General features: G+C 38.7%; 2 protein-coding genes across 2 annotated transcripts in view; both read right to left on the reverse strand.

Moving 5' to 3' along the window:
- LOC104282336 (potassium channel subfamily K member 16-like) overlaps nt 1–8,908 on the reverse strand; it is a 9,950-nt gene extending 1,042 nt beyond the window's left edge. Inside the window, exons 1-4 of the mRNA XM_009880426.1 lie at nt 8,696–8,908; nt 4,461–4,575; nt 3,753–3,919; nt 1,178–1,343 (exon numbers count right to left, since the gene is read on the reverse strand). Of these exons, the coding sequence (XP_009878728.1) occupies nt 1,178–1,343; nt 3,753–3,919; nt 4,461–4,575; nt 8,696–8,908 (661 nt within the window). The remainder of the gene's footprint in view (nt 1–1,177; nt 1,344–3,752; nt 3,920–4,460; nt 4,576–8,695) is intronic.
- A 3,306-nt stretch (nt 8,909–12,214) lies between these two features.
- Nucleotides 12,215–26,598, reverse strand: part of KIF6 (kinesin family member 6) — a 173,383-nt gene continuing 158,999 nt past the window's right edge. The window contains exons 20-23 of the mRNA XM_009880465.1: nt 21,921–22,010; nt 19,859–19,965; nt 19,300–19,436; nt 12,215–12,337 (exon numbers count right to left, since the gene is read on the reverse strand). Coding sequence (XP_009878767.1) covers nt 12,215–12,337; nt 19,300–19,436; nt 19,859–19,965; nt 21,921–22,010 — 457 coding nt within the window. The remainder of the gene's footprint in view (nt 12,338–19,299; nt 19,437–19,858; nt 19,966–21,920; nt 22,011–26,598) is intronic.

Genomic DNA, 26,598 nt, shown 5'->3' on the forward strand with positions numbered 1-26,598 from the left:
AGCCGGTGTCGTGATTGTCATCTCGGGAGCTTGATACGGTTTTGTATATATTTCATTTTTTTTTATTTTATTTTATTATTAATATTTCATTAAAGTAGTTTAGTTCCTTCTAAACTCGTAAGTCTCTTTTTCCTCCTCTGCCCCTCTCTCTGAAGAGGGGTAGAGGAGAGCATCTGTCGGTCCCATCTGGGGTCCTCCAGGTCCCCAGTAGCCGATTTGGCCTAAACCACGACACTACCTCAGTGATATGGTGATTGCTTTTTGTGGGGTGATATACCTCAGTAACCAGGATTCAGAATCACCTGGAGAATAATATATGTGAAATGCAGCCATTATAAGTAAGTGGTTATGGGAATCTCAATCCCCAGTTTGATATTTCCACAGCACGGACAATCGATGCAGCTGATACAGGCATGGGACAGCGCTGCAGCCATCCATTTAGTCTCTGTCATCCAGGTCATGATGAAAGTCCACAGTGCCCAGATTCAGCATGGGATGGGTTTTTATCTCCTTTTGGGACAAACTTACAACCTCTAGGAGAGGAGAGCTACTATTCGTGAAGTAACAGTCCCCGGTGATTTTAACAAATAAACACACTATATATAATCTGTTAAGAGCATTTGTTCAAACAAGTGGGTGGAAAAATAGCCCCTCACATGTCTCTACTGCCATGTCTCAGCCTATATCTCTGAAGACTATGTAATCTTACACGGGTTTGGTTTTTTTCACAGGCATCCTGAGACTGTCAGTAATATTCTCCCTGCTGCAAGTACTGATCATTTCATATTTGACATGATTTCTTATTGGGAATGGTAGGCACTTGCTGAAACAAATCACTGCTAGGAAAGGGTGGTTCAAAGGCTTAATAGTGACAAAGAGATTTCATTTATATGCCACCTGTCACTCACGGATCGCATTTGTAGCAGCTTGGACATAGTCACTGTTGAATGGGTGTCCAGTGGCATATGTGAAAATGACTTTGGTGACATTCAGCTTAGCTGCCGAGAGAAAAGTGTCCATGTCATATAATACATTATTAGCTCATTATTACCAGTTTGGCTCAGCTCACTCATGTATCAGATTTATACTGTAATGGATATCTATGCTCTCAGTATTTAGCTTTATACTAGAGTAACTAATTTCAACAAAGATCAATCCAGTTCACCTTCTTTATTACCTACTACATAGTCCCCAAATCCAATGGTGCTCAGGGTGATGAAGGTGAAGTAAAAGCCTTCTCCGTAGCTCCAGCCTTCTACGTAACTGAAGACCAATGGTGGGAACACTAGAAAAAGCAAGGTCCCAGTGGTCAGGAAGATGGCCACTGCCAGTGTTTGAACGACCTGAAAGACAAAAGGAAGATGGCAGCTAAACAGCACGGAGCAGTTGTCTAGTGGAAATTGCTGGATCTGTTTTGCTCTTGAATCACAAACGCACCGCAGCTGGGAGCACTGTCCAAAAAAAGGAAGGATAAACCAATGCTTCCATGTAATCCAGGCTGACCTTGCTGTTTACCCTGCACATGAATATTGTACCTGGTAATGAATCCAAAACACCTCAGAATTAGAAAAAAAAGGAGGATTTTTTTTAAGCTTTTTGCAATGAGTTTGTAAGTATGCTCAAGTCATATTTTCAAACTTATTATGGCAACCATAGGGATGAAATACTCACTTTACAATTTCAATTCAAGTGGAGATAGTCTCGTAATCAATTGGCTCCTGTCTTTGAGGAAAATCACCAAGTATTGCATAACTCATGATACAAAGATTGGCATGAACAAATTAGGGTTCTCCTCACCATGACTGTTTCCAAAGATTTATAAAGTGGCTTGCAAGAGCTCAGCCAAAAATATGTTCGGATGAAATCTAAATGAAGTCAGTTTGCCTGCTTTTATTTTTAACTTCGAAGCATTCAGAGCAGAACTGTTTTCTGTCAGCACAGGGCAGATCTGTGTCTCTCGGTACAAATATCTGCCTTCTGGGAGATAAGTTGCAGTGTACGTGGCTGCAATAGATAGGTACACAGAATGGTCAGTGGATGGGTCATGACAGGGTATTTTAGCATTGAGGATCAGGAACTCATGGATTTCCAGGGAATGCAATCTGGTGAACTTTTGACTAGTGATGCAAACTCATTGCAATTGCTTAAAAATGCCCTGAGGGTCATTCAAACCAGAGTATGATTTTCTATACATGTGCCTGTTGTAACTGGATGAAAAGCCAAACCACCGTTTATAAAGCGGAAGGTCCAGGTATCATGTTTTTCTTTCTCTCTCTGTATTATCTCACATATAAAATAGTTGGCTGAGCTTAAGAAACTTGGCATGATCCTACTGGGTGACTTTGACAAATCACTTCTATATTATGTACCATGTCTCTCCAGCTGTATCATAATACTTACCTCATTTGCAAAGCACTTTGAGAATTACCGACCAACATGGTTATAGTAAATATTTGTTATCATTTAGTTCATTCCATAAGTGTGAGAGCTTTTAATTAGATAATAAAGTTTGCATAAAATTTTATACTGAAATGCACAATGTTACTTTTTGCCCTGGCTTTTAATAACTTTCTGGTACAAACCTACAACACAGGGGACAGTCAGTCTGAAGAACTGATTATAGTTAATTTCCCAAAGCCTGATTAAATGGTATTTAAAAGGAGATGAACCAACTTTCTGGAAGAGCCTTTTCAGAGTGAACAAGCAGATACTGCTCCAAAGCTTTGTCTGATCATAGGAGTTCTGCCAGAAATGAAGTGCTAATTCTGAAGTGAAAGGAAAAAAAAAAAAAGATCACATCCCTGAGGTGCTATTAGAAATCTCAGGAAAGATGCAGCTATACTAGCATGAAAATCCTTCTGGTGGTAGAGCTGCATGTATTTGGGGAACAGACGTAGGTAATGCAGCTAAAGAACTTCTTGCTCGTATTAACCAAGCCTACATTTGACAGTACCTTTATAGCTTTACCAGCAAATCTTTCCCAGCGTAGGTAAAGAACTCAGTGACTCTGAGATTTTACAAATGAAAAAGAGAAGAAAACTTATACCAGAACTCTGTAATGTTTCAACATATCTAATCTCCCCTTTCCCTAATTTAAGGGGTCAATTAATTGAACCTTTACTCAGAAACATGCACTAACTTTGTTATAAATGACCTTCATGTATTTTCTATTATCAGTGCTTCCCTTATTCCAATACACGTGGACTAGTTCAATGACTCGCCAATAAACTATAACCAAGGAGAAGGAGTATTTATTTACATTTCAAGAAAAGAAAAGGAAGGAAGTGCTAAATGGCTGGCACAATCAGGGAAGGCAATGCAAGACAGATTAGCAGGCTAATAAAAATAAATTGTCTTTGCACAGTGTAGAGCTACATTCTGGACAGATACTGGCATAGGCTAAGTAATAAGATCTTGGTTCAGCAATGTGTATATGTGCATGTATTCTGCTAAGGTCACCAGAACTTAAGGACCCTGCTCAAAATTGAGGCCATACTTGCTTAACAGTTTTGCTGAGTCAGGTTGTAAAAAGGCAAAGCTAGACTCCCTCAAGCAAAAGCAAATTGCTTTAAAGTTATCGTAGATAAATAGCATATATCAATTTTTGATATAAAGGGCCATGTAATTGCTGTGGTTTGGAAAAATGCAGGCACACACAAGGAAACCCAATCTAGCAGTGGCAGTAGCTATCTGAGAAGAGAATTTTAATTAGTTCTAAAATAGTGGAAATAAATGATAGATTGACACCGTACCTGGGCACGGCCTGGCTTTTGCACCCATCTTTCCAGGGTAATCAGATGAGCATTGAGGCCTTTCCCCAGCTGATTAAGGAAGGCCAGGTTGAGCGGCACTCCGAATAAGGCATAGAACACACAGAAGATCTGCCCTGCCACTGTGCTGGGGGACAGGTTACCATAACCTGGAAAAAAAGAAGAAAAGAGCTACATGAAAAGGCTTTACAGTCAGGCTGCAAGCCATCATGGGAAGTTCTTGGCTTGGAAGGTCAACTACATTAAGCTTCAGGAACCCGGGGACCTATGATTTTCTGCATTTAAATCTGCCTACAAATTGCCATAGCTTATGACAGAACCCTGTGCGTTCACTACTACTAACAGAAAATTTAACATGAAAAATATTACTTTTTTTAAAGAGTAGTGTCATTTTGTATAGGTCTCTGATTTTGTGGTGAGTGCAACTGGGTGCTTCAAAGCAATCTCAAGATGTGCTGTGCATGTACAAAATCGCATTGCATGTACCAAGTAGGCACTCAGCTTTTTTTGCAGGTGAAATGTGCTTGACACACAAGAATAGCAGGTATAATTGGAAACCAATAGAAAACCATAGCCCACAGTAGTCAAGATATTTGTGTGGGTTTTTTCTGTCCACCAATTGCACATTTCTGTGGGCCTTAGAGGACAGCTGGAAAAATCCCCAATTTATAAGGAAAGAGAGTACCTCACCTATAGTGGTGACAACAGTTCCTGCAAAAAAGAAGGAGTTGCTGAAGTCCCAGTTACTGGGATTCGTAGAGTTTCCTTCTGGGTTGACCCCTTTTTCCCATGCTTCCATGAGGACCTGAGGCAGAAGAGGTCAAAGGAGGAAAGATGAGCAAGCTATTAGACCACATCAGGAAGAATGTCAGAAAAAAACGAGTGGAGTAAATATTGCTTTCCATCTGCAGCAAGCAGAGCAATAAACAGTGTAGATATCAGGGTAGAGTTTGATTAAAAAGGCCTTGAGCTGACATGGCAAAACTTGGAAATAGAGCTGGCCAGGAACTTGACCTCTTGTCACTGGAGAACCGGCCTTTGAAGTAGGATAGGTTCCATAATGAGTTGAAGGTTAAAGGGAAGGGAGGGGAGGGAGTTCCCAAAATGATCAAACAGGCAAAAGAAAGTGAAGTTATGCCTTAAAAAATAAAGGCAGGTCCTCTTCTCTCCTTCCCTAGTCTAGTCATCTCATTCCAGTTTTTAATTTGGGCATGTATAAATGCATGGTTGTGTCTGCGGGGAGGAGCATCGGGAACATGCTTATTTCTGCGTCTGTCATGTAAGTACTAGTGAGGATGAATTACTATTTTTGGCTATGACTTCCCAATAAATTCCAGTGAATATCAGGCTTCTCCTAGTCTGAAAGATTTGCTAATGAAATATTCTGTTATTCCACATAGCTCTTACCAGATGACCAAAACTATTAGTGCAAAAGAAATGATGCTCCTTTTTATGCACCAAATATCTTGTTAGCTGCTTTAGTGAAGATTGTGTTTCTTTGCTCTCCCTGAGGATTTCTCTGAAGGAGACTGGCTTCCTTCTGCTCAGGGGCTGGGGTTTCAAGAATCCCCTTGAGTGTCACATACCAATTTTGAGGTCCAGGTCCTTCATCAATTTGCCAAATCGCTGAAGGAATTATTTGTTCGTCTCTTCGAGAGACTTTTATATGATGCAAGATACGAGCGGGATTCAACAGCAACCTCAGCTTTAGTTGGTTCCAGGGGTATGAGACCAAAGAAGATATTCTTTCTTGATTCAAATGTGGACCACTGCCAGGAGGATTGCTTATCTGATTAACATACCCACTAGAAGGTATCTGATTTTTCATAGGTTCCGTAATATTAGCTAATCTGTGCTGGTGGATTGAGTATCCTATGTTTAATAGCTAATGTTATTTCTTTAATAAAAAATCTTAGAGCATTGGTCAAGTCCAGCAGATAGGGCTGCTAGGCGTCATCACATGTGATCTCATGATTCAAGTGCCAGCAGAGTTTCTTTTCAATATGACAAAGAACTTTACATTATCCATTAAAAGTCTGTTCTTAGAATGGGAAGAATTTTACATGTTTAATTATCTAGAGTTTACAATTTTATTTGTTGGTTAGAAGGAACACACAGGAGCTACTGAGGTGTGAGTCTTTTAAAATGTCTAAATCAGGCTCTAAACCTGTAAAACAGGCTTCATTCACCCCTGTAAGGTACACTTGTCAGTTCTATCCATTTCAATGTGCAAGAGTTCAGAGGAGCTACATTCACATCATGAAAGCCAACATGGAAGAGTAAGGTAATGTTGAACACTTCAGACAGTCTGACAAGGCCAGATTTCTTGGCATGCTGGTTGCTTTTAAGTACAATGCCATGAAAGAAATGGCATCCTAGTGCCATATGTTTAGGAATGAGAATCATTCCTAAACAAACAGGTTCATTTGGGACAGTTATAATGGCTCCTAGCTCCTTTCCACCTAAACCTCAGGTAATGGTTATGGCTAGAATAAGAACAGAGCAGCTGTTGAATGGCTGGTGAACATTAGCTGTTGCCTTTGGGAGCAGAAGTAGGCAGTAAGTAAAAGCAATGTGCTGTAATTTACAGTAAGAGTATGGAGCCTACAGAAAGCTGTAGCAGGATGTGGAGAGCATAAAAGCTGCCTGCCATTTCTGCTCCTGTCCCCCTCCCAATGCACACTGCAGCCACTTGTGGTCATAGAAAAGGATTTTGTCCTCTTTGTCAATATTTATATCTATTCCTTTGGGGCTGAAAAAGTATGGACATAACCAAAAGAGGGACTTAAATAAGATACCTCCTTACTCAATGAATCTGCTTCTCAGTTATGGTGTCAGAATGGCACCATTTCCTGACCAATGTAGGTTTACCAGAGACACATTAGATTGCAGAGTTCAGATCTGTACTTTCCCAAAGCTCCAGGCTGTTCAGCTTAGGAGCTGCAGCTCAGGACTACATCAGCTGGGCAGTTTTAGCCAAGCAGAGCCAATACAGTTTATGGACACGGAAGGGCAAGAAATTGCTTCATGCACAATCAAGTAAAGAAGTGGTAGCTCTATTATTAGTGATAACGGATACACAGAAAGAAACCCTGGGTTGATTTGTAGATTCCAGGATTTGGGTTTGAAGAACTGGCAACAAGACAAGACACCTTATACTTGTCAGCTGAACAGACTGAATGTAGTGGCTGTGTCTCACCACAGCATGAATACTGGCACTTTTCAGACTGGAACTTCTGACATGATGAACAGGCTTCCTTAACCATATCATTAAAAAGTACAGATAGATGATTGCTTCCTTGCATTAGAGATTTAATATGGAAAGACTTCTATTCCCCACTATTAGTAAGAGCTGGACAAATTTCTTAAGAGGTCTTATAAATGACAGGTGAGTCAGAGGGCACCTGTGCTTACATTTACCTTGAGGACTATGAAGTCTAAGTAATGTGAAGCTTGGTTCGTTGTAGATGATAATCTAGTGCCCTCAGCTGGTTTTGTGTGGAACAGTTTACAAGTGAAACGTATCTAACTCAGCAGCCAGGCAGCAAAATGTGATTCTCTGAGTAGCCCAGAATGAAGAGTAAGGTAATGTTGAACACTTCAGACAGTCTGACAAGGCCAGATTTCTTGGCATGATGGTTGCTTTTAAGTACAATGCCATGAAAGAAACGGCATCCTGGTTCTCCCAAGCCAGAGAGAGGAGAATCTAGATATCTGTCAACCCTCCCTAAAGTTTCTAGGGTACCAGAGATTTAACTAAACCTTTCATATAGATGACATATCCAAATTTGGTTTAGAATGAGAATTAGGGTTTTATTCTCTACCATAATTGACACAGAGCTAAAGGAAAGACAGGTACCATCACCAACTAGTGAAGCTGAAAAAAACAGACATGTCTTTAGGCATGTAAGTTCTTGCAAACTCTAGTCATTTTCTGGCCAATACCAAATGCTCCACAAGAAATATATCACAGTATTAGTAATCAGAACATTGTCCTTGTAGACAGAAGTTCAGGCACCTTCTCTTCCCTTTCTGATCTAAATTTCACTGTTTGCTTAAATCTATTTACAGGATCTGGGTTTTTTGTTGATCAAAAGTATATACCTTCATGGTAGTCCTCTGATTTGGACAGTGCAAACTTGCAGCATGTTTAGAGTTTCTGTCAGGTTTAATGACCTGGTAGAAATAGTTCAAACCATTTAGGCACCCAGCTCTGCAACTGGATAAGTTTGGAGTGTGAAGAAAGTGATAGTTCAATGATTTCTGATGAGTTCTTGCAATATGAGAATGAGAGGATTTGTCCATAATAATACCAAGAAAGGTCTTGTAATTTATCTCTAGCCTGTTTTGAGGAATAGCTTAAAATGTAATTGAAGATGTCATTAAGTGACAACCCATATTGAACAAGAAATCTTTATCTCTTATTATAAATGACAGACAACACAGCTCATGAGGGTTGACTGTATCTTTTCCTTAGAAGCCTGGAAGTGCAAGACCACCTTCAAAGACAGTGGTAGGCAATTTCTGGTAGAAGAGAGGGGCAGAATTTGCACAGATTTGTGCCAAAGTATCATGGTAGGGCAACTTACTTCTTGTAGGTTTGATTCTTGGTTTTTGTCCCCATGTATAATTCCCATGTAATAATTAATGAAGGAGCTGGAAACCATGAAGTTGAAATTATTGCAAGGTAGCATGAAGGTGCACCAGCAGATTTGCATATTTTGGGAGTTCATGACTGGGAAAAGAAAGAAGTGAAATAGATCAAGACAAAGAGGTATGTAAATGGGCTTGAGAAACCTCTGCCTTTCCCTTGTACAGTTAGTCCTTTAATGTGATCAATTTATGGCATGCGTGGCCAAAACAGTATAATTTCTTCTAACTGAAATAACGCATGAGCCAAAATAATGAGACCTTGTACCTCTTACCTGTACAAACTGCTCCAGGGCTTGCCTGTCCAAGCATGTGTAGTTCTGCAGGAACTTGATCTTCTCCAGCTGGAACTGGTCCCGAAAATGGGTCTCTGCCTGCTTCTCCAGCAGCTGGAACACCATAGCACCCAGGAGGAGGTAAAAGAGATACCCCAGTACCAGCAGCGGAGTCCAGCTGATCTGCTGGTTGTGTACGGTGAGGAGGGGCATGCTGCTGCTCTGGTGCTGCCAGTCCCTGCTCAGTACTTAATAGGTTACTGTCCCAAGATGTGTGCTACCAGGGACACCCAGGAATCACACACCCATGTTCCCAGCTACTGCCCTGGAGAATTTTTTAACAGAACATACAGGTATCAGGGCTATACAAAATGAGACTAGCAGGCACATCTTTTCTCTATCCAAGATAAAGGGAGAGCATTTATAGTTTAAGAAGAATGTGAATCATAGTGTTTTTCTCCTATTAAAACAACTTTTCTCCAGAAATCTCTACCAAATGAATGCAGCCTGACACAAGCCCTCTGAGACCGGTATTGTATTCCAGGCTGGAAAGCTGAAGTAAAACCTTGGCTGAATGACTTACCCAGGGTCATACAAACATAGAGTCACAAATAGACTCTTAAAGTCTTGACAAGTAAAGCCTTACTCTAAACACTAGACTTCTGTACAAGAAAACACTATAAACTCTCTAATTACAGCAGACTCCCCAGAACAAAGAAGAGTATGGAGCTGAATAAATGGAAAAGTCAATAGCTGCTGTCTGTACCATACAAACATTGCTGGCACCAGTGAAAGCAGCATCATGAAGCTCATAAACATCCTGAATTCAATCTGGTCACAAGACTGACCTTCTCTTTCTTTTCTAACCCTAATAAGATCAGTCTCCTCACTGCCTGGCCTGCCGCTCCTGAATTCTTTGTCAGATGACTCCACCCTTTAGTCCATAGAGTTAGAGAATGAACCACTCATACCTACTGCTTTCACCCTCTCTATTGCCCTTTTAATCCAAAAGCATAAGGGGAAAGGAGGGCTTTAGGTTAATCATTAGCTAAAAAAGTATCAGAGATTCACTCATGGGAGCCTTAATGATTATCATGCACTGGAAATGAGCTGGGCTTGCATATTTTTCTGTAGGAAAAGCTTTATGGCTAGTGTCATCTATGCCACACTGCTTCTGAAAGAAAACACCACACGCACACACACACACACACACACACACACACACAGAGCAAGAAGGCCATGTGGCTAGGGCTGCAATTTTGTGATTAAACTCCCTTCCCATTAAAACGTTCTGGATACAGATATCCCTCCTTTGCTTAGTATTCAGATTGTTTTTCACCTACCTTCAACCAGGAGGTAGTGCTCAGAGAGAAAGAATAAAAAAATGGTTTCATTCATATCCATACCTGGGAAAACCCCGGTACTTGCCATTTGAACTGTGCTCCTAGCCTAGGGCCAGCCATGTCCACACAGGAGAGGATGAGTGACTGGCAGCTGGAGGCCACTTGTCACTCTGAAAAGTTAAAAGTATTGTGGAGAACTCCCAGAAGAGCATCTTGGACTTTGGGACCACTCTGTTGCTGTGACTCGGGGACAGAAAGAATTCAGTAGAGAAGTGCAACATGCAAGGGCTCAGAGCCTTGGTGCTCTGGCGTTTCTTTTCAAGTGAAGTGAAACATTTGGGAGATAGAAGCTGTAGTGTTATCGGTATTACCAAGCACTGCAAGAACATTATGAAGCAAACTGATCTGAAGCAACTGAGATGTCCAACTTACTTATCACTGATGGAAGGCCTTCTCTTGGTCTGTTCTAAGGATGACAATGACTTTCAGAGTATCTAACAAGAACTTCTCTCTTGCGTCTGATTTCCATAAGTAAAAGTACAGCTTGTTGTTCTATACCTTGTGAAATGTTACGGGTAGACAAGCCATGGATGTTGTACTACTGCCTGTTACACTAGCAGGGCTGTCTCTGGTTAGACATCCAGATATTTGTCGTGTTGTAGTTTATAGGACCTATGTCTACCAGTCCAAGAGAATGCTAGCCTACTGGTTTTCTGGAATGGATGCAAACACATGTACATAGCTGGGCTGAGACAAATTCCCACTGTTGAAGTAGGTTTCACAATTAAGGGTATGAAACTATTAGTTGAGTTATAAATGAACAAATACAGCACTGAACCTCTCTTATGTCCCCTTCTGTTCTGCTCAGTTCAGTTCAACAAAGCATTCCAGCTGCCAAACTTGGCAGTCTAAATTATGCCTTAAGAAAAAATGTATGCTTAGGCTTACTTTGAGGATCTTAATTTTCTGAGGGTTTTGTGAAATGAGTCACTAATATTGTCAAGGTGTGTTTACTTCCATATTTTTGATACTCTTACTAAAAGTACTTCAACATTAAAGGTGTATCCTATTTGGCTGACCAAGTGAAATAATTTCTAATAATTTCTAATCATCTAAACTTTAAGATGAGGTGTTATCATCTTTACTAGGACTACAATTTTAAAAGCATTTCAAAATAAGGCAAAAAAATTAAATTAATGGATAATGTAACAAACAGCTGAAGAGAACTTCAAGAGACACATGGAATATGTGATAAGATGTGTCCTGGGGCTGATGCAGAAAGCTGTGTTTCTGTAGAGAGATGAAAAAAAAATAAATCATGTGCACAAGATTGAATATGCAGTTAGCGATTAACCACTTTATAGCTGAGTGAGCTTACAGATAAATGTAAGGGCAAAATCATGAAATACACGTTTAAGAAAGGATTTTCACAAACATGCACAGTTCCATACAGGTGAGGGGAATAGTGTGCTCTGAAAATGTGAAAGAAAACAGACCGTAAGTAGCTGATGCTGCCATATTTACACCCATGGAAAAGCTACAGAAATATCTACCTATAGATTTCAAGTTATAGAAATCATCAGTATTTTGTTTGCAAAGGTGGGGGTTTTTTTTCCCTAGTGTCAGGTTGCAACATAGGAATAAAACAAAACAAGATTCTGTGCAGTAGCCTAGAAGTTACGTCTTGCCACAAGAAAAAAGAAACTTGAATAAATACATTTGGAAGTAAACTGAAGACTTATGATTTCTGAGTGAGTTCTGAATCTGGAAGACAGAGCTCAGCATGGCTTACCACATTGGAAATGAAATTTGGCTTCCAGGTAAAAAGGCATAATATACAATATGCTGAAATAACAATAGTGGCAGATCTCTCTTGATGATGGGATGAAAAAGCACACTGTCTAATCTAACTTCTCTTGTTGCTCTTTAAAAGTTCTTCTGATTAAAAAATAAACAAAACCTGAGTTCACAAACATTAGAAATAAAAAATGCTGAAAGCAAAAACTTCTTGAGAGTAGCTGAACTTGGAAGTTGACTGTTACTCAGAGGCCCTGCTGTTCCAGTGCTCCCTGCCAATGTTAAACACAAGAGTGCATTTGGTCTCAAAGCCAAGGAATGAATTCTCACAAAACATATTTTGAATCCAGAGCTGAACATGACCTCCTTGATTATTCCTTCACTTATCATATCTTCCTCCCTCAATGCTGCTGCAATATGTGACTGACCCAATAGGATCCAGCTTTTCACAGAGAAAATCTGAGCCGTTCTGGGAAGGACAGATACCAAAATGCATCCTGGTCTACAATCAAGACAATGAATCACTTTACACATATTACCTGGAGCAAATCAAAGGATTCCGGGCTCTCCAATAGCTTCACCTATTGTTGTTAAAGCCCCTAACAATTCTTAAACATGGACAGATGCTCAATAAAAGATAGGCCAAAAACAACTGACGTGATTTCCTCACTCTGTATTTCAAAAGCCAGAAAAAATACCATTGTGATCAGTAAGAGTATAATTTACACAGACACAAATAATCTGTTTCCAAAATAAGTAATTAAATGGTTGGAAGATACCTTGGCTGATCCTGTCATCCTCGAACTTCTGATGAAGAGTGAATTTTTGGACTAGTTTTTCTGGAAGAAATGTCTCTGTACAGAACTAGACGACAAACTGGATGCAAAGATCCAGGGACCCATTCTTCCACAGGATATGCATTTCAGCCTGAACAGTTTGTGCGTGGAAATACTGCATTGTTTTGAATTTGCTTTGTTCCTTGAATTACTTTTAAAGCCTGCACTTCAGAGAAGAGTTAAGGAAATTATTTTAGAACCATGTTAAATATAAATAACAGTAACATTGCGTTTCTTCAGGCATGACACTGCCATCTCACAATTTTCTAGTTCTAATTTTGTTCTCACTCCAAATTTAAACCAATAATTTTGACTTCCTGGTTTACACTCACATAGGTGAACACATGAAGCATTTTCAGATAAAAGTTATAAAGAGTTCCAATATTTCAGTAGTATTTTTTCCATACAGATTCCATGAAGAAAAAAAGTTTCCTTGAATTCCGTAGTTATTGTATTGGAGGCAGACCTTGTTTCTATTTTTTATGTAAGTGCACTTGAGTAAATCCACTGTTGGCCCACAAATACAAGTATTTGTTTAGTTCACTGTTTGCGTTAAATGAAGCACCTCAGCTGTCCAAAAGATTGAACAGAAGATAATCGTTAGAAAATCTCAGGTGCGGTCCCTGAGACTTCCCTCAAGGAAAGGGAAAACAAAGTTTTAGTCAAAAGCCTTCAATTTTATTGTGGTGGTGTCAAATCAAGGCATGGATAGTAACTATTATAAATATCTAGTTTACATTGCTTGATTTATTGGTGAAGTTTCAAAGCAAACGTTGCAGGAAGTGAAACAGAAAAAATATTAGAAAAAGATCGTTTAACATTGAATTAAACAACAATAAAAGTGGTTCATATGAATCATCTGAAAACAGAATTTTGATTGCTGTTGTTATTAGAAATGGACTTTGAAAAGACAAACAAATTCTATATAGAGCTACCAAACATCTTATATGTGACTAGGCATTCCCAGATTTTCATCTTGTTGGCATCTGTATTCACCAGCTGGATATTTGGTAAGATCTTAACATTTTGTTATGTTGAAGGGCTCTCAGTTTATATTATTGACATAAACCACTTGCATTCGATGATTGATTACACCAGGTAAGAACAATGAAATCTGTTGGAAAGCTATTACAATATATATATACCCACCGTTACATGTGTGAACTTCATTATTCCACTACAAAACCTCTTTCATAAAAAACACAGGTGTGAAAAAGGGAGATTGAATTAGGCATGTCCATCTTCCAAGCAAGAGAAACGTAAGGTTATGTCATTTTCTTCTTGGAGCTCTCTGGAAAACTGCAGTGGCCAGGAAGTGATGACAACAGAGACAAGAGCCCAAGCCAAAAGCTGGTGAGCTCAAAGGTTTCACTAGTGTGGTTCCAGACTGTGTGGAGATCCCTGGCAGATTCAGCACAAATGAGAACAGACTCTTTGGCCTATATTATAAGTCTGGGTCATATCCTGATCCTCCCAGAAGCTATGTTGCTGTAGAAGACCAGCAGATGTCTATCTTCTCCTGAAATAAACTATATAGAAGGATTGGAAATGCCTTGAAAGAAGAAATGAGATGATCCACAATTTCTGGCACAAATTAATCCTGGAAATATCTGTATGATATCTAGCACTGTAGAGCTATTTCCCCAAGAAGTCTCCACAACAGAGATATTTGGATTTATTCTGGTTGGAGATAATAAATCAATTGTATTTACCATATAAATATTGAACCAACCAACAGCTAGATATTACCACAAATAGACAGGAGTCAGATATGCATGAGAATCTCTATGCTTAGCAATACTGTTTTACAGGTGGCTTAGGCAGGAGTCAAGACCATTATAAATGTGGGCCTTTGATTGTTTCTTCAGTGTGGTAAATGCTTGGGTTATTTCAAATTAATCTAGAAATTATATGAAGATAGATTATTAAACCAAGTAACTTTGTTCATCTGCAGCCAACCAAACATTCTTGAAGCAGTAAGTGCTTTTATGAAGACAAGAAGACTTAGAGAGGAAACCCAGTAGCCTTCCAACACCTGTGAGAAAGCCACCAAGAAGATGGAGCCAGGCTTTTGACAGTGTGGCTTGTGAGAGAAAACAAAAGTTCAGGCTGGACATAAGGAAAAACTTTTTTCATGATGAGGGCAGTCAAGCACTGGAACAGATTGCTTAGAAAGGTTATGCAGTCTCCATCCTTGGAGGTTTTCAAAACCAGACTGAACAAAGCCCTCAGCAGCTTGGTTTGATCTCATAGCTGATGCTGTTTTGAGCAAGAGGTGGGATTAAAGACTTTCTGAGGTCCTTTCAAACCTGAATTTTTCCATGAACCCAAGAGGCATCCTTTGAAGACTGCAGGCAATTTTTAAAAAAAGTGTATGCTTTACATCTTAAGACTATTATCTACTGAATGAGCAATTTTTTCTGTCCACGTGTATTATCATTTCCAAAAGAAGCGAGAAAGGCTTTATATTTATTTATATGGGTTTATATATTTATATGGTTTTCTATTATTGGGTGCACTTTTGTCCAAGCTCTTCTTATGTGTTTGGTATACTCTTAATCTCAGACAATTCTTCCAATCTGGTGTTACTTTGCTGATAGTGATTAAATTTCACACCAATTTTACAACATTGTAAAAAAAGGCTAGAGAATTTTGAAACAGGAAAACAAGTAATCTTTTCTCTCTGTGAGCTAGATATGTGGCAAAGACAACAAAACACTGAATATGTAATCATCAAGTAGTAGCAGTGTCACATAGATCATACCAGGATATATATCTCATACCTGAGATCCTTCTCTTTACCAGTTAATGAAAGGTATTGGAAATGCTTCAATGTCAAAAGAAATGAGCTGTTGTTCCAGTATTTCTCTTTGACCACCTTCAAATAAATTCACCATAATGGGGATTTTAATGGAAACTGAAAAAGACAGCTGCTCAGAAATGGTTTGGAATCTCTGGTTCTTCCCCAGCTAGCTGGGTTTGACGGAGGCAGGATGGTGGCCCTGCACTCCTCAACGAAGCTATATAGACATTAATTCAGTGTATATCTAATACAGTGTTTATATATAATAGAGTAAGAAGAAGAAAAATACAGACAGACAGGTAAAGATTCTGGCAGAAGAAGGACATTTTAATATAATCTCCAACAAAGCAGACATACAAAAGGGGGAAGACCTGTGGATTTTCCCACCTCTCTGATCTCAGAGAAACAGACTGTATTTTGCATTGCATTTTTTGATGTGTTTTAGTCTGATGTGTAAAAAAGTTGTTGCATAACGAGATATTATGCCATAAAGTAGCATCGAGTCAATAGTGAAGGTATGTTGTATACAATATATAACTGCATTTAAATTTTCACATCTCATTTGTGGTTTACAACTATTTGTCCTGTTTTACTTTAAGCCTATCAAGTGTCATTGTTTCTTCTGAAACGTGCATATTCTGGGAGGGTATATATTTTGCACAACACAATGTATTTAAATAAAAAAAAAGTTGGGAAATTTTGAACTCTAGAATTACTTTCTAATAAAAATTTATTTTCATATTACAATGGAATCTCAGTTTCTCTATTTCTTGGGGAAAAAAATAAAAGTCAGCAAAAGGTCTCAAATGAAATTTTATAGACTTTTGTAACCCAGATAACTACTATCTTTGCACAGACACCTCTGGATGCCAACTAGATGTAATTAGTAAAGCCTTATGCAAATCCATGCAAACAAAACCATCATCAGTGGTAACAAGTGTTCCCAGATTAAAGATGTAGAAGAGAATGAATACATTAGATAATTTTAACATTTAGAAAACATACAATGAATTCTCAATAAACAAACATATTTGGCAAACTCCTGATTGGTTGTTTTAGTTTTACTTAATGCAAGCTGAAGATACTGAGTGCAAATATTCAAATATCATTCCCTGGAGAAATGGATTTTGCTGTCAAAGACGAATCACTTCTATGCCTTTAACAATTAAATCTGTACATCTAAAGTAGTTATTCATACCTGTTTCTAAACAGAAGAGGAAGGCAAAGAATAAAGGTCTTTATTTCTAAAAGGAAATAGTGGACTTCAACAAGAATGTCATTTGTTCCCCAAGCCTGAAAGGACATAAAGAATACATTAGACTATATTTCAGGTTGTGTTGTCAGTTTTAAAATTAACTTCAGGAAGATAACAAAAGAAAGGAGGAAAAAAAAGGTAGGAGAAAACCAAAGATCTTTTAATTAAAAACTTTTAAGACAAAGGCAACAAAAGCATATGTTTGCAGAGTAGCCCTTCGTAAAAAGCTTTCCAATGTAGTTATTACAATGCTTTAACAACCCCAGAAAGCCCCTGTGAAAGTACCTGCTTTAATTCCTCTCTGTTTAGAAAGCAAATGGTAACGACCTACAAACCCTGAGGTAATCTCTCAGACCTCTCATTCCCTCCCCTGCATTACTGTCACTAAGGATATTGAGCATTCCCATGCTTTCTGTTTATGAAACGTATTTTCCACTCTGATGGCTTCTGCACACATTTATCCCGTTTTTTTCCCCCAGCTAATGTAAAGTGGGGCCCTCAGTTTGCTTCTAAGATACTGATAAAATAGTTTGAAAGGGTCAGGATCAATAAAGGAAAGAGCAGTAAGTATGTTGACATTTTTTAGGCCTCGCAGACTTTGGTTTGGCTCTGCTTTCTCTGTTGTTTCCTGCAGGGCACTCTGCATGTAATAATCATGCAGGGAGCGAATACACTTGCATGCACATGCAGAAATGTTTATTGACCATCTGAGGAGAGTCAGGGAGGGAGGCAACAGAGCACTGGACTGGGACTCAGCACATTTAGCTTCTATATGAAGCTGTCTGACTCAGATTAGTGGCTCTGGGCAAATAATTTCTTTCTGGTTTATTTTGTATGTGTTTGAAATTTATTGAAGAAAAGTTCTGAGTGAGACTGATAACACATAACTTTTTCCCCAAAAGTATTCAGTCCTCTTCTACTCTTTCTCTCTGCTTAACTCTACTCTACCACTGATAGTTTTTCTTTATAAACAAAACCAAGTCCCCATCCCCAACCCCAAAAAGAAAACCCTCCAGTTCTCCTTTGCTTTGGATGCAACAGCTATTGGAAACTGTATAGCCACTGATGCATAACCACTACAGCAGTTACTGTGCCTCTCATCTCCTTTTAGTCTAGAAACAAGTCAGGTAAGAGTGAAGTGATGTGCCCACAGGAAAAGTGAACACATAACGCTATCACAGATACGGAAATAGCGGAGTCACTCAGCCCATTTTCTTCTCCCAGTTAGAAAGGCTACTGCTGCGCCTCATAAACGCCTTCAAGTTTCACTATGGTGCTGAAGCACAAAGTACTTCCTTAGTAGTACTAATCCATAGATTAGTACTCCTTCATCTTGCTAAATTAGAATTTACAAACTTTTTTTGATCAATGGTTCCTGCTATTAGTGGCTCCATCCTTCAAATCTGGGAGGTTTTCCCTTTCCTCACATGCAGCCAAGGAAGAAAAGCCTTCTTTTACCTGCCATGTCAACTCCAAACCCTTCCCACAACTTGCTGCTGAGCTGCCTCTTATCCATGAGATGTCAGGTCCCTACAGGTTTGTAATATGCCAGTCATACTTGTGAAGCCTCTTTACTTTTTGTTCCCCTGCCTATGCTTAGGTATTGGTTGTGTCATCCAGCCCCGCACTGCCAGGGTGACCAAATGCTACTCCATTCCTTTTCAGCTACTTAGGGCAGCATATAGCTCATCTTGTCTAACTGGACTTCAGAACCATTTTAAAAGTGTTGACTGCCCTTTGTTCTGCAACAATACCTTTTATAACTTGGGGTCTAATAGTTGTCAATGTTGATAATGCCTAGTCCCTTCTGAAACTGATGGATGATGCTAGGTAATAGTCTGTGGCTGAAGAACAATCAGGATGGAAAAGGCGTTTGAGGGAGACATTCCTGATATGCTATGATTTAAGAGATGATCACAGGACAAGATGTGCTTTTGTTAGTTAGATTACTATACTGCACAGAATGAGTCAGATTTGGACCTTCTAAAGGCCTGAAATGTTTGTTGTAAGACGCTTATCTGTAACCTTCCTCTGGTGAGCTGCCTATAAATTCAACTTAATTTCATTTGCAGAAGAAACCTGACAACAGCTTTTCTAAATAAAGACAAAAGGGATCCCAAAGCCTAAGTATGTTAAGTGTTTGCTTTGGATGAGTGTAGGGAGGCTGTTTTTTCAGCCACTGTGTGTTTACCTGACAGTTTTCTGATAAGCAGTGTGATACCAAAACCCCACTTTGTGGTAGTGCTAACACCATCTGCCAGGTGCTGATAGCTTGCTGAATAATGCTGTCATCAGCACTCAAGTGCTGATGGAAAGTTACTGCTTCAGTAACCACTACTGCTCTCATCTTCTGTCTAATTGGTTGCTGCCACTAAAAACTATTGTTCAAAAAAGAAAAAAAAAAAAAAAAAAAGGAAAATCGCAGGTTGTTTTTCTTTATCATGATGAATTACTTTTAGGCTACCTTGCAGTGCCACCGTTGTGTATTTATTGCTTTCTGCTTCCTGCCAATTCTACTTATCTACACTGTAGAGTAAACTTTATTGCCTACCTGTGATTGCTCTCAGTACCTGATTTGGTGGCAAATACCCATAGAAAGTTTCATTAGACCTTGATATAGTGAAATACCTGTTAAGGGCATACTCTGCCAGACACAGTGGGCCAGTCTGCCTCATGAGGTAGGGTACAGTGCAATCGTTTGCGTAATCTTTATTTGACGTCAATTGTTACAGCTAAATTTGTACCAGCTGAAAACCAGGCCAGTTTAAAGAAAATGTACATAGAAAATCTTGGAAGTATTTTAATCATCAAGAAACCACATTCAAATGCATTTACTTAAGTGTAAAGAAATACAGTGTGCAGGCTGCATGCCTGCCCCAGAAACTTCACTGCTGGTGGCTGATAAAAACCGACAGCCTGCGTAGTTTTACACTGCAGCATTGAGCTACTAAAATAAATATATGTGAAGAACCTCAAGTGTTTAGAATGGCTGAGAACATAATGTAATATAACTTAAGCCAGAATCAGTTCTCACTTGCGTCAGTATAAATGTGGAATAAAGCTATTTTGGCTTTAAAATGCCATACTGGAGATTTTGGTTTGGCTTCCTATTTTTTTGGCAGGATTTACCTTTCTTTTGCAGGATGTTCTGTCTTGCTTTAATGAAAGCTAGGATGTCAGCATCAGCCTGGCTGTCTCCAGTCAGAGGAATAGATGTACTTGAACTTGGTGGAATCCTGAAATACGAAAGTATGCTTGTGGACCCAACTGTGGAAGAAGGTTATTTTTCTATTTCATTATCTCCTCTCTTTTTTCAGCATGGAGGACATTATTAGAGACCATACAGTTCAGAGGAGAATCAAGCTCAGGGTTTCTTAATTCTCTTATGTATATTCTTAAGATTAGCCAATGTTTTTTTTAGTTTGGTAGGGCTACATACTTATCAGCTATAAAACTGCTCACAAAGGGTTAAAAATATTTCACTGCTGATTCAAAGACTTACTGCCAAGCGGAAAAGCCTAATATAGTGTGTTTACCAAAGAAATGATGGATGTGACTATGCCACGTGTTTGTCTGCTTCAGGAAAAAATGCTGCTATTTATTTGAACAGATCAATAGTATTTTTGCCTACTGTAAGAGAATTAAGTTTTCATACGTGCCTAGAAGTAAACAACCACATGACATTCATGACATTTGCAGACAGGGGCAGCTCCTTTGTGCTGCCGAGTCTCCAATCCCAGCTGAGATCTTGTGTCTATGCAATTAAATCATTGACTTACCTCTGCTTTTGACAGAGCCTCCAGTGGTATAAAATGATGTAGTACAATGAAGCTATTCTAATCAGCTAAGAATTCAGCCCTGTGTCTATAGCCTTGTATAAAGATCAAGCACTAATGATGAAATGAGAAATATAGTGATAAAAATTACAATATGGAAGGACAAGTGGAACTAAAGGGAGGTTTTTTTTTTTAACGTATCCTACCTTTGTAATTGTAATTATTTCCACTGTTCCCTACAGACTATTGCAGTAGAATGTAATTGTGCCTGACATAAAATGTAAGTCTGATATCCTTGTTTCATGCTGCTAATTAAGTCCTCACTTGCTGAATTGGTGAACCAAAATTCTGGAAAAAATTCCGGAAATGGCTATGAACATAATAAAATTTCTCTTTTTATGTGATTTACAAGGTGATCTCAGAATACCAGTAAAGGCCTATTCTCTTATTGACTTTCACTTGATTAGCAACAATATAAAAAATACAAACTACACAATATATTTGAGAAGGTACCGTCTAAATTCCATTTTATCTTCTCCTTTTCTTCTGTTTTTCTTAAACACAAATGCAATTTAAAACATTTGATTTTGGGGAATGAAATTTTCCATGTTTTTTTCTGTTCTAGAAATTGATGGTTTTGGAAAATGAAAGAAAAAACCCTCGTGATTTGTTCTTCCTAATGCAGTAGGAAAAATAGTAACTTAACCATATTTTCCTAAGAGCCTTAATAGCCAGAACTGTTGAGAACAATAAGAATGTAACTTCTGGAAATATACTGACTTGGCATGATGTTTTGACGGGGGAAAAGAACATGGAAATAAGTACATTAGAAAAAATAGAGAAGCTGTCAAAAAAAAAAAAAAAGTAGTTTCTTTTAACCTGCTAAGCTAATTTTCACAAAGCAGTACCTCTTTTGAGAAAGCATGACATGTAACCTTTGCCAAGCCTGACATGCCCGGGCTACTGGTGTCATTTTATTTTACTACAGTAATTTGTAGGTGGGAGACTCAAAATATTTTAAGGACAAAATCACAGGAATAAAAAAATCTCCGCGTAGTTCCTGCTTTCTGCAATACTTTCATACTCTGATCTCTCTTCCTTTCTAATGTTTTTATTTACTCTTTCAGAGCCCCTTTCTCTTGCTGAGAAGACATAGTCATGCGAATTCATAAGCTCATGGGAAAAAAAGCCTCAGGCCAAATGAGAAATCACCTCCTTAATGCTGATAATGCAGCTACTTGGTGTAAAGCTATGGGACATCTTTGGTGGCGTTTTACAAGTTGGAGGAAAATCTGCAAGTTTTATTTTTGTTTTTCGAGGAGACTGTTGTGGAATAGACTGATAGGGTGTTATCTAGGCATTATATTCCTTACTGGTTTGCTTTTTCCTCTGAATAGCCCAGGTACGCTTCTTACCTTGTTTTTAAAGTAGGGTTACTAGAAGTGATTGGATTGCTTTTCCCAGCTGGATCTTCATTAGGGCTGACTCCTGTGGTCTCTGAAAAACTGGAACGGGAGCAGAAATGAAGGAAAGAGTAGAGGGAATATTAATATATGCTAAGTAACTACAAAGAAGCTGTTTTTCAAGACTTTTTTTTATCTATACTTGTTTAGTGGAAGAGAATTTTCAGTTGAATCCATGTGATGATTAGGTTTACGTAGAGAATGCAGCTATGAAAGAATGACAAATAAGCTCATAAAGATTATACTTTTAGTATTTGCCTTGTAAGCAGGGCTTGTAAAGCACTTTGATGTATCTGATGTACGTTTTGTAATGATATATTTAGTTCCTAAACTGACTACTAGCCAAGTGAGGCCTTAGCTCATTTTCCATTCTTTCTTTAGTCAGGCAAAATTATTACTGAAATCAGTGGGAGACTGGATAAAAACTCAGTGAGGACTTTGGGATGTGGCTTGTTGATGACAGCCAAATATATTGCAAACAGCTGTTGAGCATTCCTGTCCCTGCAGATACCGTTATCAAGGAACCTCTCCACCAGAAAGGCAGATTTCTGCCATGGGATGTCTAGGGACTCTCCTCTCCCCAGGGGTTGTGCATGCTGCTGGAGCGGGTGCCAATCTTAGACAGAGTGGAAACACTGAATTACTCAGTTTTAGGATTTTTCCAGTAGATGGCAGGAGTGGCAAGGTCTTGCTTTTCTAACGCTGCAGTAGTTTGTTCATTGTTGGCTGATGAATTGATATTTCTGGCAGAGAACTCAAAAAAGGAAAGAAATTTATTACTAAAATTTTACTGTATTACACTGTGCCAGGTTCAGTTTTGCAGAAGATATTGTGCCCAAGAGTATAAGTCATTTTCAAATGAACAGCTCCAGGTTTACTGAATGTTTCCCTTTAACTCCTCAAGTCCCATACCATTTGCACCTGCCTAAATGGATTAAAATGACCTCAAGACTCAGCCTAATTCAACGAGAGCGATACCATATTTAACGTTAATAATATTCTGTACTTTATTACACCTACATATTACAAGAGCTAGAAAGGATGTGTGATGTTATTACCTATTATGTGGTTTAACAATATCTGGGAACTTCACATTATAGTTCTGCTTTAGGATTTCCTGAACATTTTTTCCATTCATTTGGCACTTCTTAAAACCTAAGTGATTTAGGGTCTTAAATTCAATTTTCTAAAAGGACTCTGTGTCTGTGCCCTGAGATACCTTGGCATCCAAGTCATATAACCACGGTTTAATAAATCACTACACATCAACCAAACCATAGCAACTGTCCATGACTCTGTTCTTAGCCTGCAACAAATGTAAGGTAATGTGACTTAATATGATCCTTCTTCATTGCTTTCTTTTCACTGAAATAAGGTGCTTTGCTTTTCATTCGCCATGAACAGAATGTATAATTTTTTAAATACTGTGAGTCAGCTGAAGTAATTTATTTTTAAGCTGCAGTAGTTTATATGTTTGAATTAATTTTTCCCATTTAATTTAAATGAAAATTATTCTCCAAAATTGTTAAACCCCCATTTTAAAGGGGATTTAGATCCAGATCTGTTAAAAAACCTAGACTCTACAGGTGTGGCAGGGTTTGACCTCTGGGGATCTCACTTTCAAGTGGATTCCTGGGCCCAGGACAATATGCCAAAACTTGCCTTAGAGTGCTCTGGGAGAACTGGGCACCTGAGGAAGGTGGTATCAAAAAAACCCCTTAGACTGAGTAAGGTGATATCCAGGAAAGTAACATTGCTGTGCTCAGAGATGGACCTTAAACTCCCACCCTCTGCCTGTGGGGTTACAGCCAGACATTTTTGTCTGTGGGATACAAACTCTTGTCCTGCAAGTTAAGGAAATTTATAAGGAAGCTTAAAACTGTTTTCTGTAATGACTCAAAAAGCTGCTTCCATATAAGAGGTTAACAATTAGAGTACTAACCTAACAAATGAGTCCCTTGGCTTGGCAGAACTCAAATCCATGTTTTACGTATCCCAGAGACATCTCCTCTAATCCCTAGGCCAGAGGGATGGCCTGTATGGGGATAATTTGCATCCTTCATACTGTAGCTCTGATAATGTTTCTATGGCACTGCAAGATACGTTGAATCATAAGGGGATGAAAGAGCGTAATTTTGCTGTGCTGTGGTTTGTACACTCAGATGCAAATTGCTCCTAGCCTGTTCTCAGAAGCCAGGACTCTTGTCCTTCATCTGAATGTTAGATGCTGTTCCAGTGATGAGAAAAGATGAGAAATTTTGCTACTACTGCTCTAAATTTAATGTAAAGTCATTATGACAGCATGGGGTGGGGTAATGGTCTCCCTCTCTGTGTGTTAAGCCTGAAGGACTGGCCATCTCAGGATGCTCGACAAAGCCAGACAAAGCCATAGCTGACCTGATTTACTGAGGACAGTCCTTCAAGAAAGAGGTTGGTCTGTAGAGGTGCCTTCCAACCAACATTTCTGTAATGTGTAAATACGCACTTCTGGATCACCATTTTGGATTTGGATGGATGTACAAGGTGTAGAAGTCTGTGTCTTTGTCTGGCTCTTAAGCTCTAACATTCAGGTTCTTTTGACAATGTACAATTCCCACTTTTATTTTGAATCTATCTGATTTTTCCTTGAGTTGAATTTATGAAGTCTCAAAGCACCGCTTCCTGACAGCTTCAGTAAAATTCCTGCATTTTCTGGAGATTAAAGATAGTCTGTCGACTTCATATGTCTCAGTTCTTTTTTAACCTAGCACCTGAAGTTTTACCCAGTGGGAAACTTTCTTATATTGAGGGATCATCTGTTGGGGGTATATGCCTCACTCAGGCATGGGGCAGCAGCTACAGAGATGTACACAGTGTTGTGGCAGTGTCTCCCTTGCTGCAGGAACACAAGGGCCAGAGACAACTGTCCCACGGACAGGCCAGCTCCATCAAGCATATAGGGTAGAGGAGCTGGAGAGGTGATGGGTGTCATGGTATGAATGCTTGACGTGCCAGCTGAAAAAAAGTGGAAAATCAGGTAGATGAAAATGGAAAGCATAAAATTTGAAGGTGTGCAACCTTCACAATGTTAAAACACCCTCAGCTGCAGTTCTCCAGTCATCTGAACCTTGGATGTGTGGTGAACAGATGTTCTGTGTAAAGACAGGCAAGATTCTAGCTGCTCAAAATCTAAGCATTTTAGTATTTGGTTACAAAATCAAATTTCAGCTAACTTGTAAATTCTAGATAAATTATTCAAGTTAAATTGTTAGCAACAGAATGTGAAAAACTTTGAAATGTCATTAATCAATGACATTACTCCCAGATTATATTTTATCATCACGTAGCACTGAGGAAAATTGGCAGCAATGAAAAAATATTACAACAGAAAATGCTGCAAAATATGGAAACATTTCGCTTGTTTCACAATCCAGGACAATAAATGTTAAAAAATCTGATGCTCAAAGTCATCAGAAGAATATGACAAGTTATCTGAAAATATCTCCGAGGGAATCGAAAGTGGCAGGAAGATTTTGAAGAACAAGCTGGAGACCCAAGGAGTCTGAGATTGAACATATTATGGGGCTTGCTGGAACAAGACAAATGAGATTCAGTAAAAGGGAATGAGTGAGGTTTAGAAAGATCTGACTGCATTAAAAAGGAATGCATTCCTTCTGAGAGAAGGAAAAAAATCCAAAGTTTCTCAGAAGATTTGAGTAACTATCCAACACTTGCTTCATTCAAGGGGAATACAAGAACAGTTCAACACTAGTGAAATTAAATATTCAGTGGGAGAAGTAACTTGAACAGACGAGGATCTGGTGAATTTCTTAAACTAAAGCCAGTGTGAGAGATGACTATATAAGGATGAACAAAACATGGTGCTTGAATTCTGAAGTGGAGTAGACATGGAGTGCTAAGCCTGACATTCATTTTAAGACTTTTTGCAGACTTCACAGGAACCCATTAAGAGGTATAAACATACATTCAGTACGAGTTGCAGTTGCTACCACAGCTTTATGGCAGAGATAATATGGACAAGTAGGGTATTCTCTTTCAAGTCTGAGGGATTTTATTAAGTATTCCTTTTGAATAAAATAACTTCTTGATGGTTATTTCAAGTTCCTCTTCCTTTCTGTTTGTAATGTGACTATGGGATTGCTGGTTAGACCCTTTTCTGTCTGAAAGACGGGTCATTCTTTCTCTACTTTGCACAGTTGTTCTTCATTTTAAGTAATATGTTCATATGAGATGAGATTTAATATTTCTGCAACCTTCATATGAAGGACACATGCAAAGATAAATATAGTCTGGAAACCTCTTGAATCTACTCAACAGGTTAATAAGCATGAGTCTAAGCCTCTACAAATACAAACTACTGGTTTCAGTTATTTTATGCGTATCAGATTTGTTATAGTTGTTAACCTATTCAACAAATTACCATACTATACCATACTATACAGAAATGTTTTTTTCTCATCCCAAACCCGCTGATAACCCTTATGTCACCCTTTCCCTCACTTCAGCTCTGTGGTCACTGAAATCAATGTTTTGCTTCTTACTCTAGTGGGAGTAGCATCAAGCCAATGGCTTTCAAACTTTACTAAGGCAGAAATGTTCTCTGTTCAACTCTTTTATTAACACAGACTCA

The sequence above is a fragment of the Charadrius vociferus genome, unplaced genomic scaffold (assembly GCF_000708025.1).
Source record: "Charadrius vociferus isolate BGI_N301 unplaced genomic scaffold, ASM70802v2 scaffold62, whole genome shotgun sequence".
NCBI lineage: Eukaryota > Metazoa > Chordata > Aves > Charadriiformes > Charadriidae > Charadrius > Charadrius vociferus.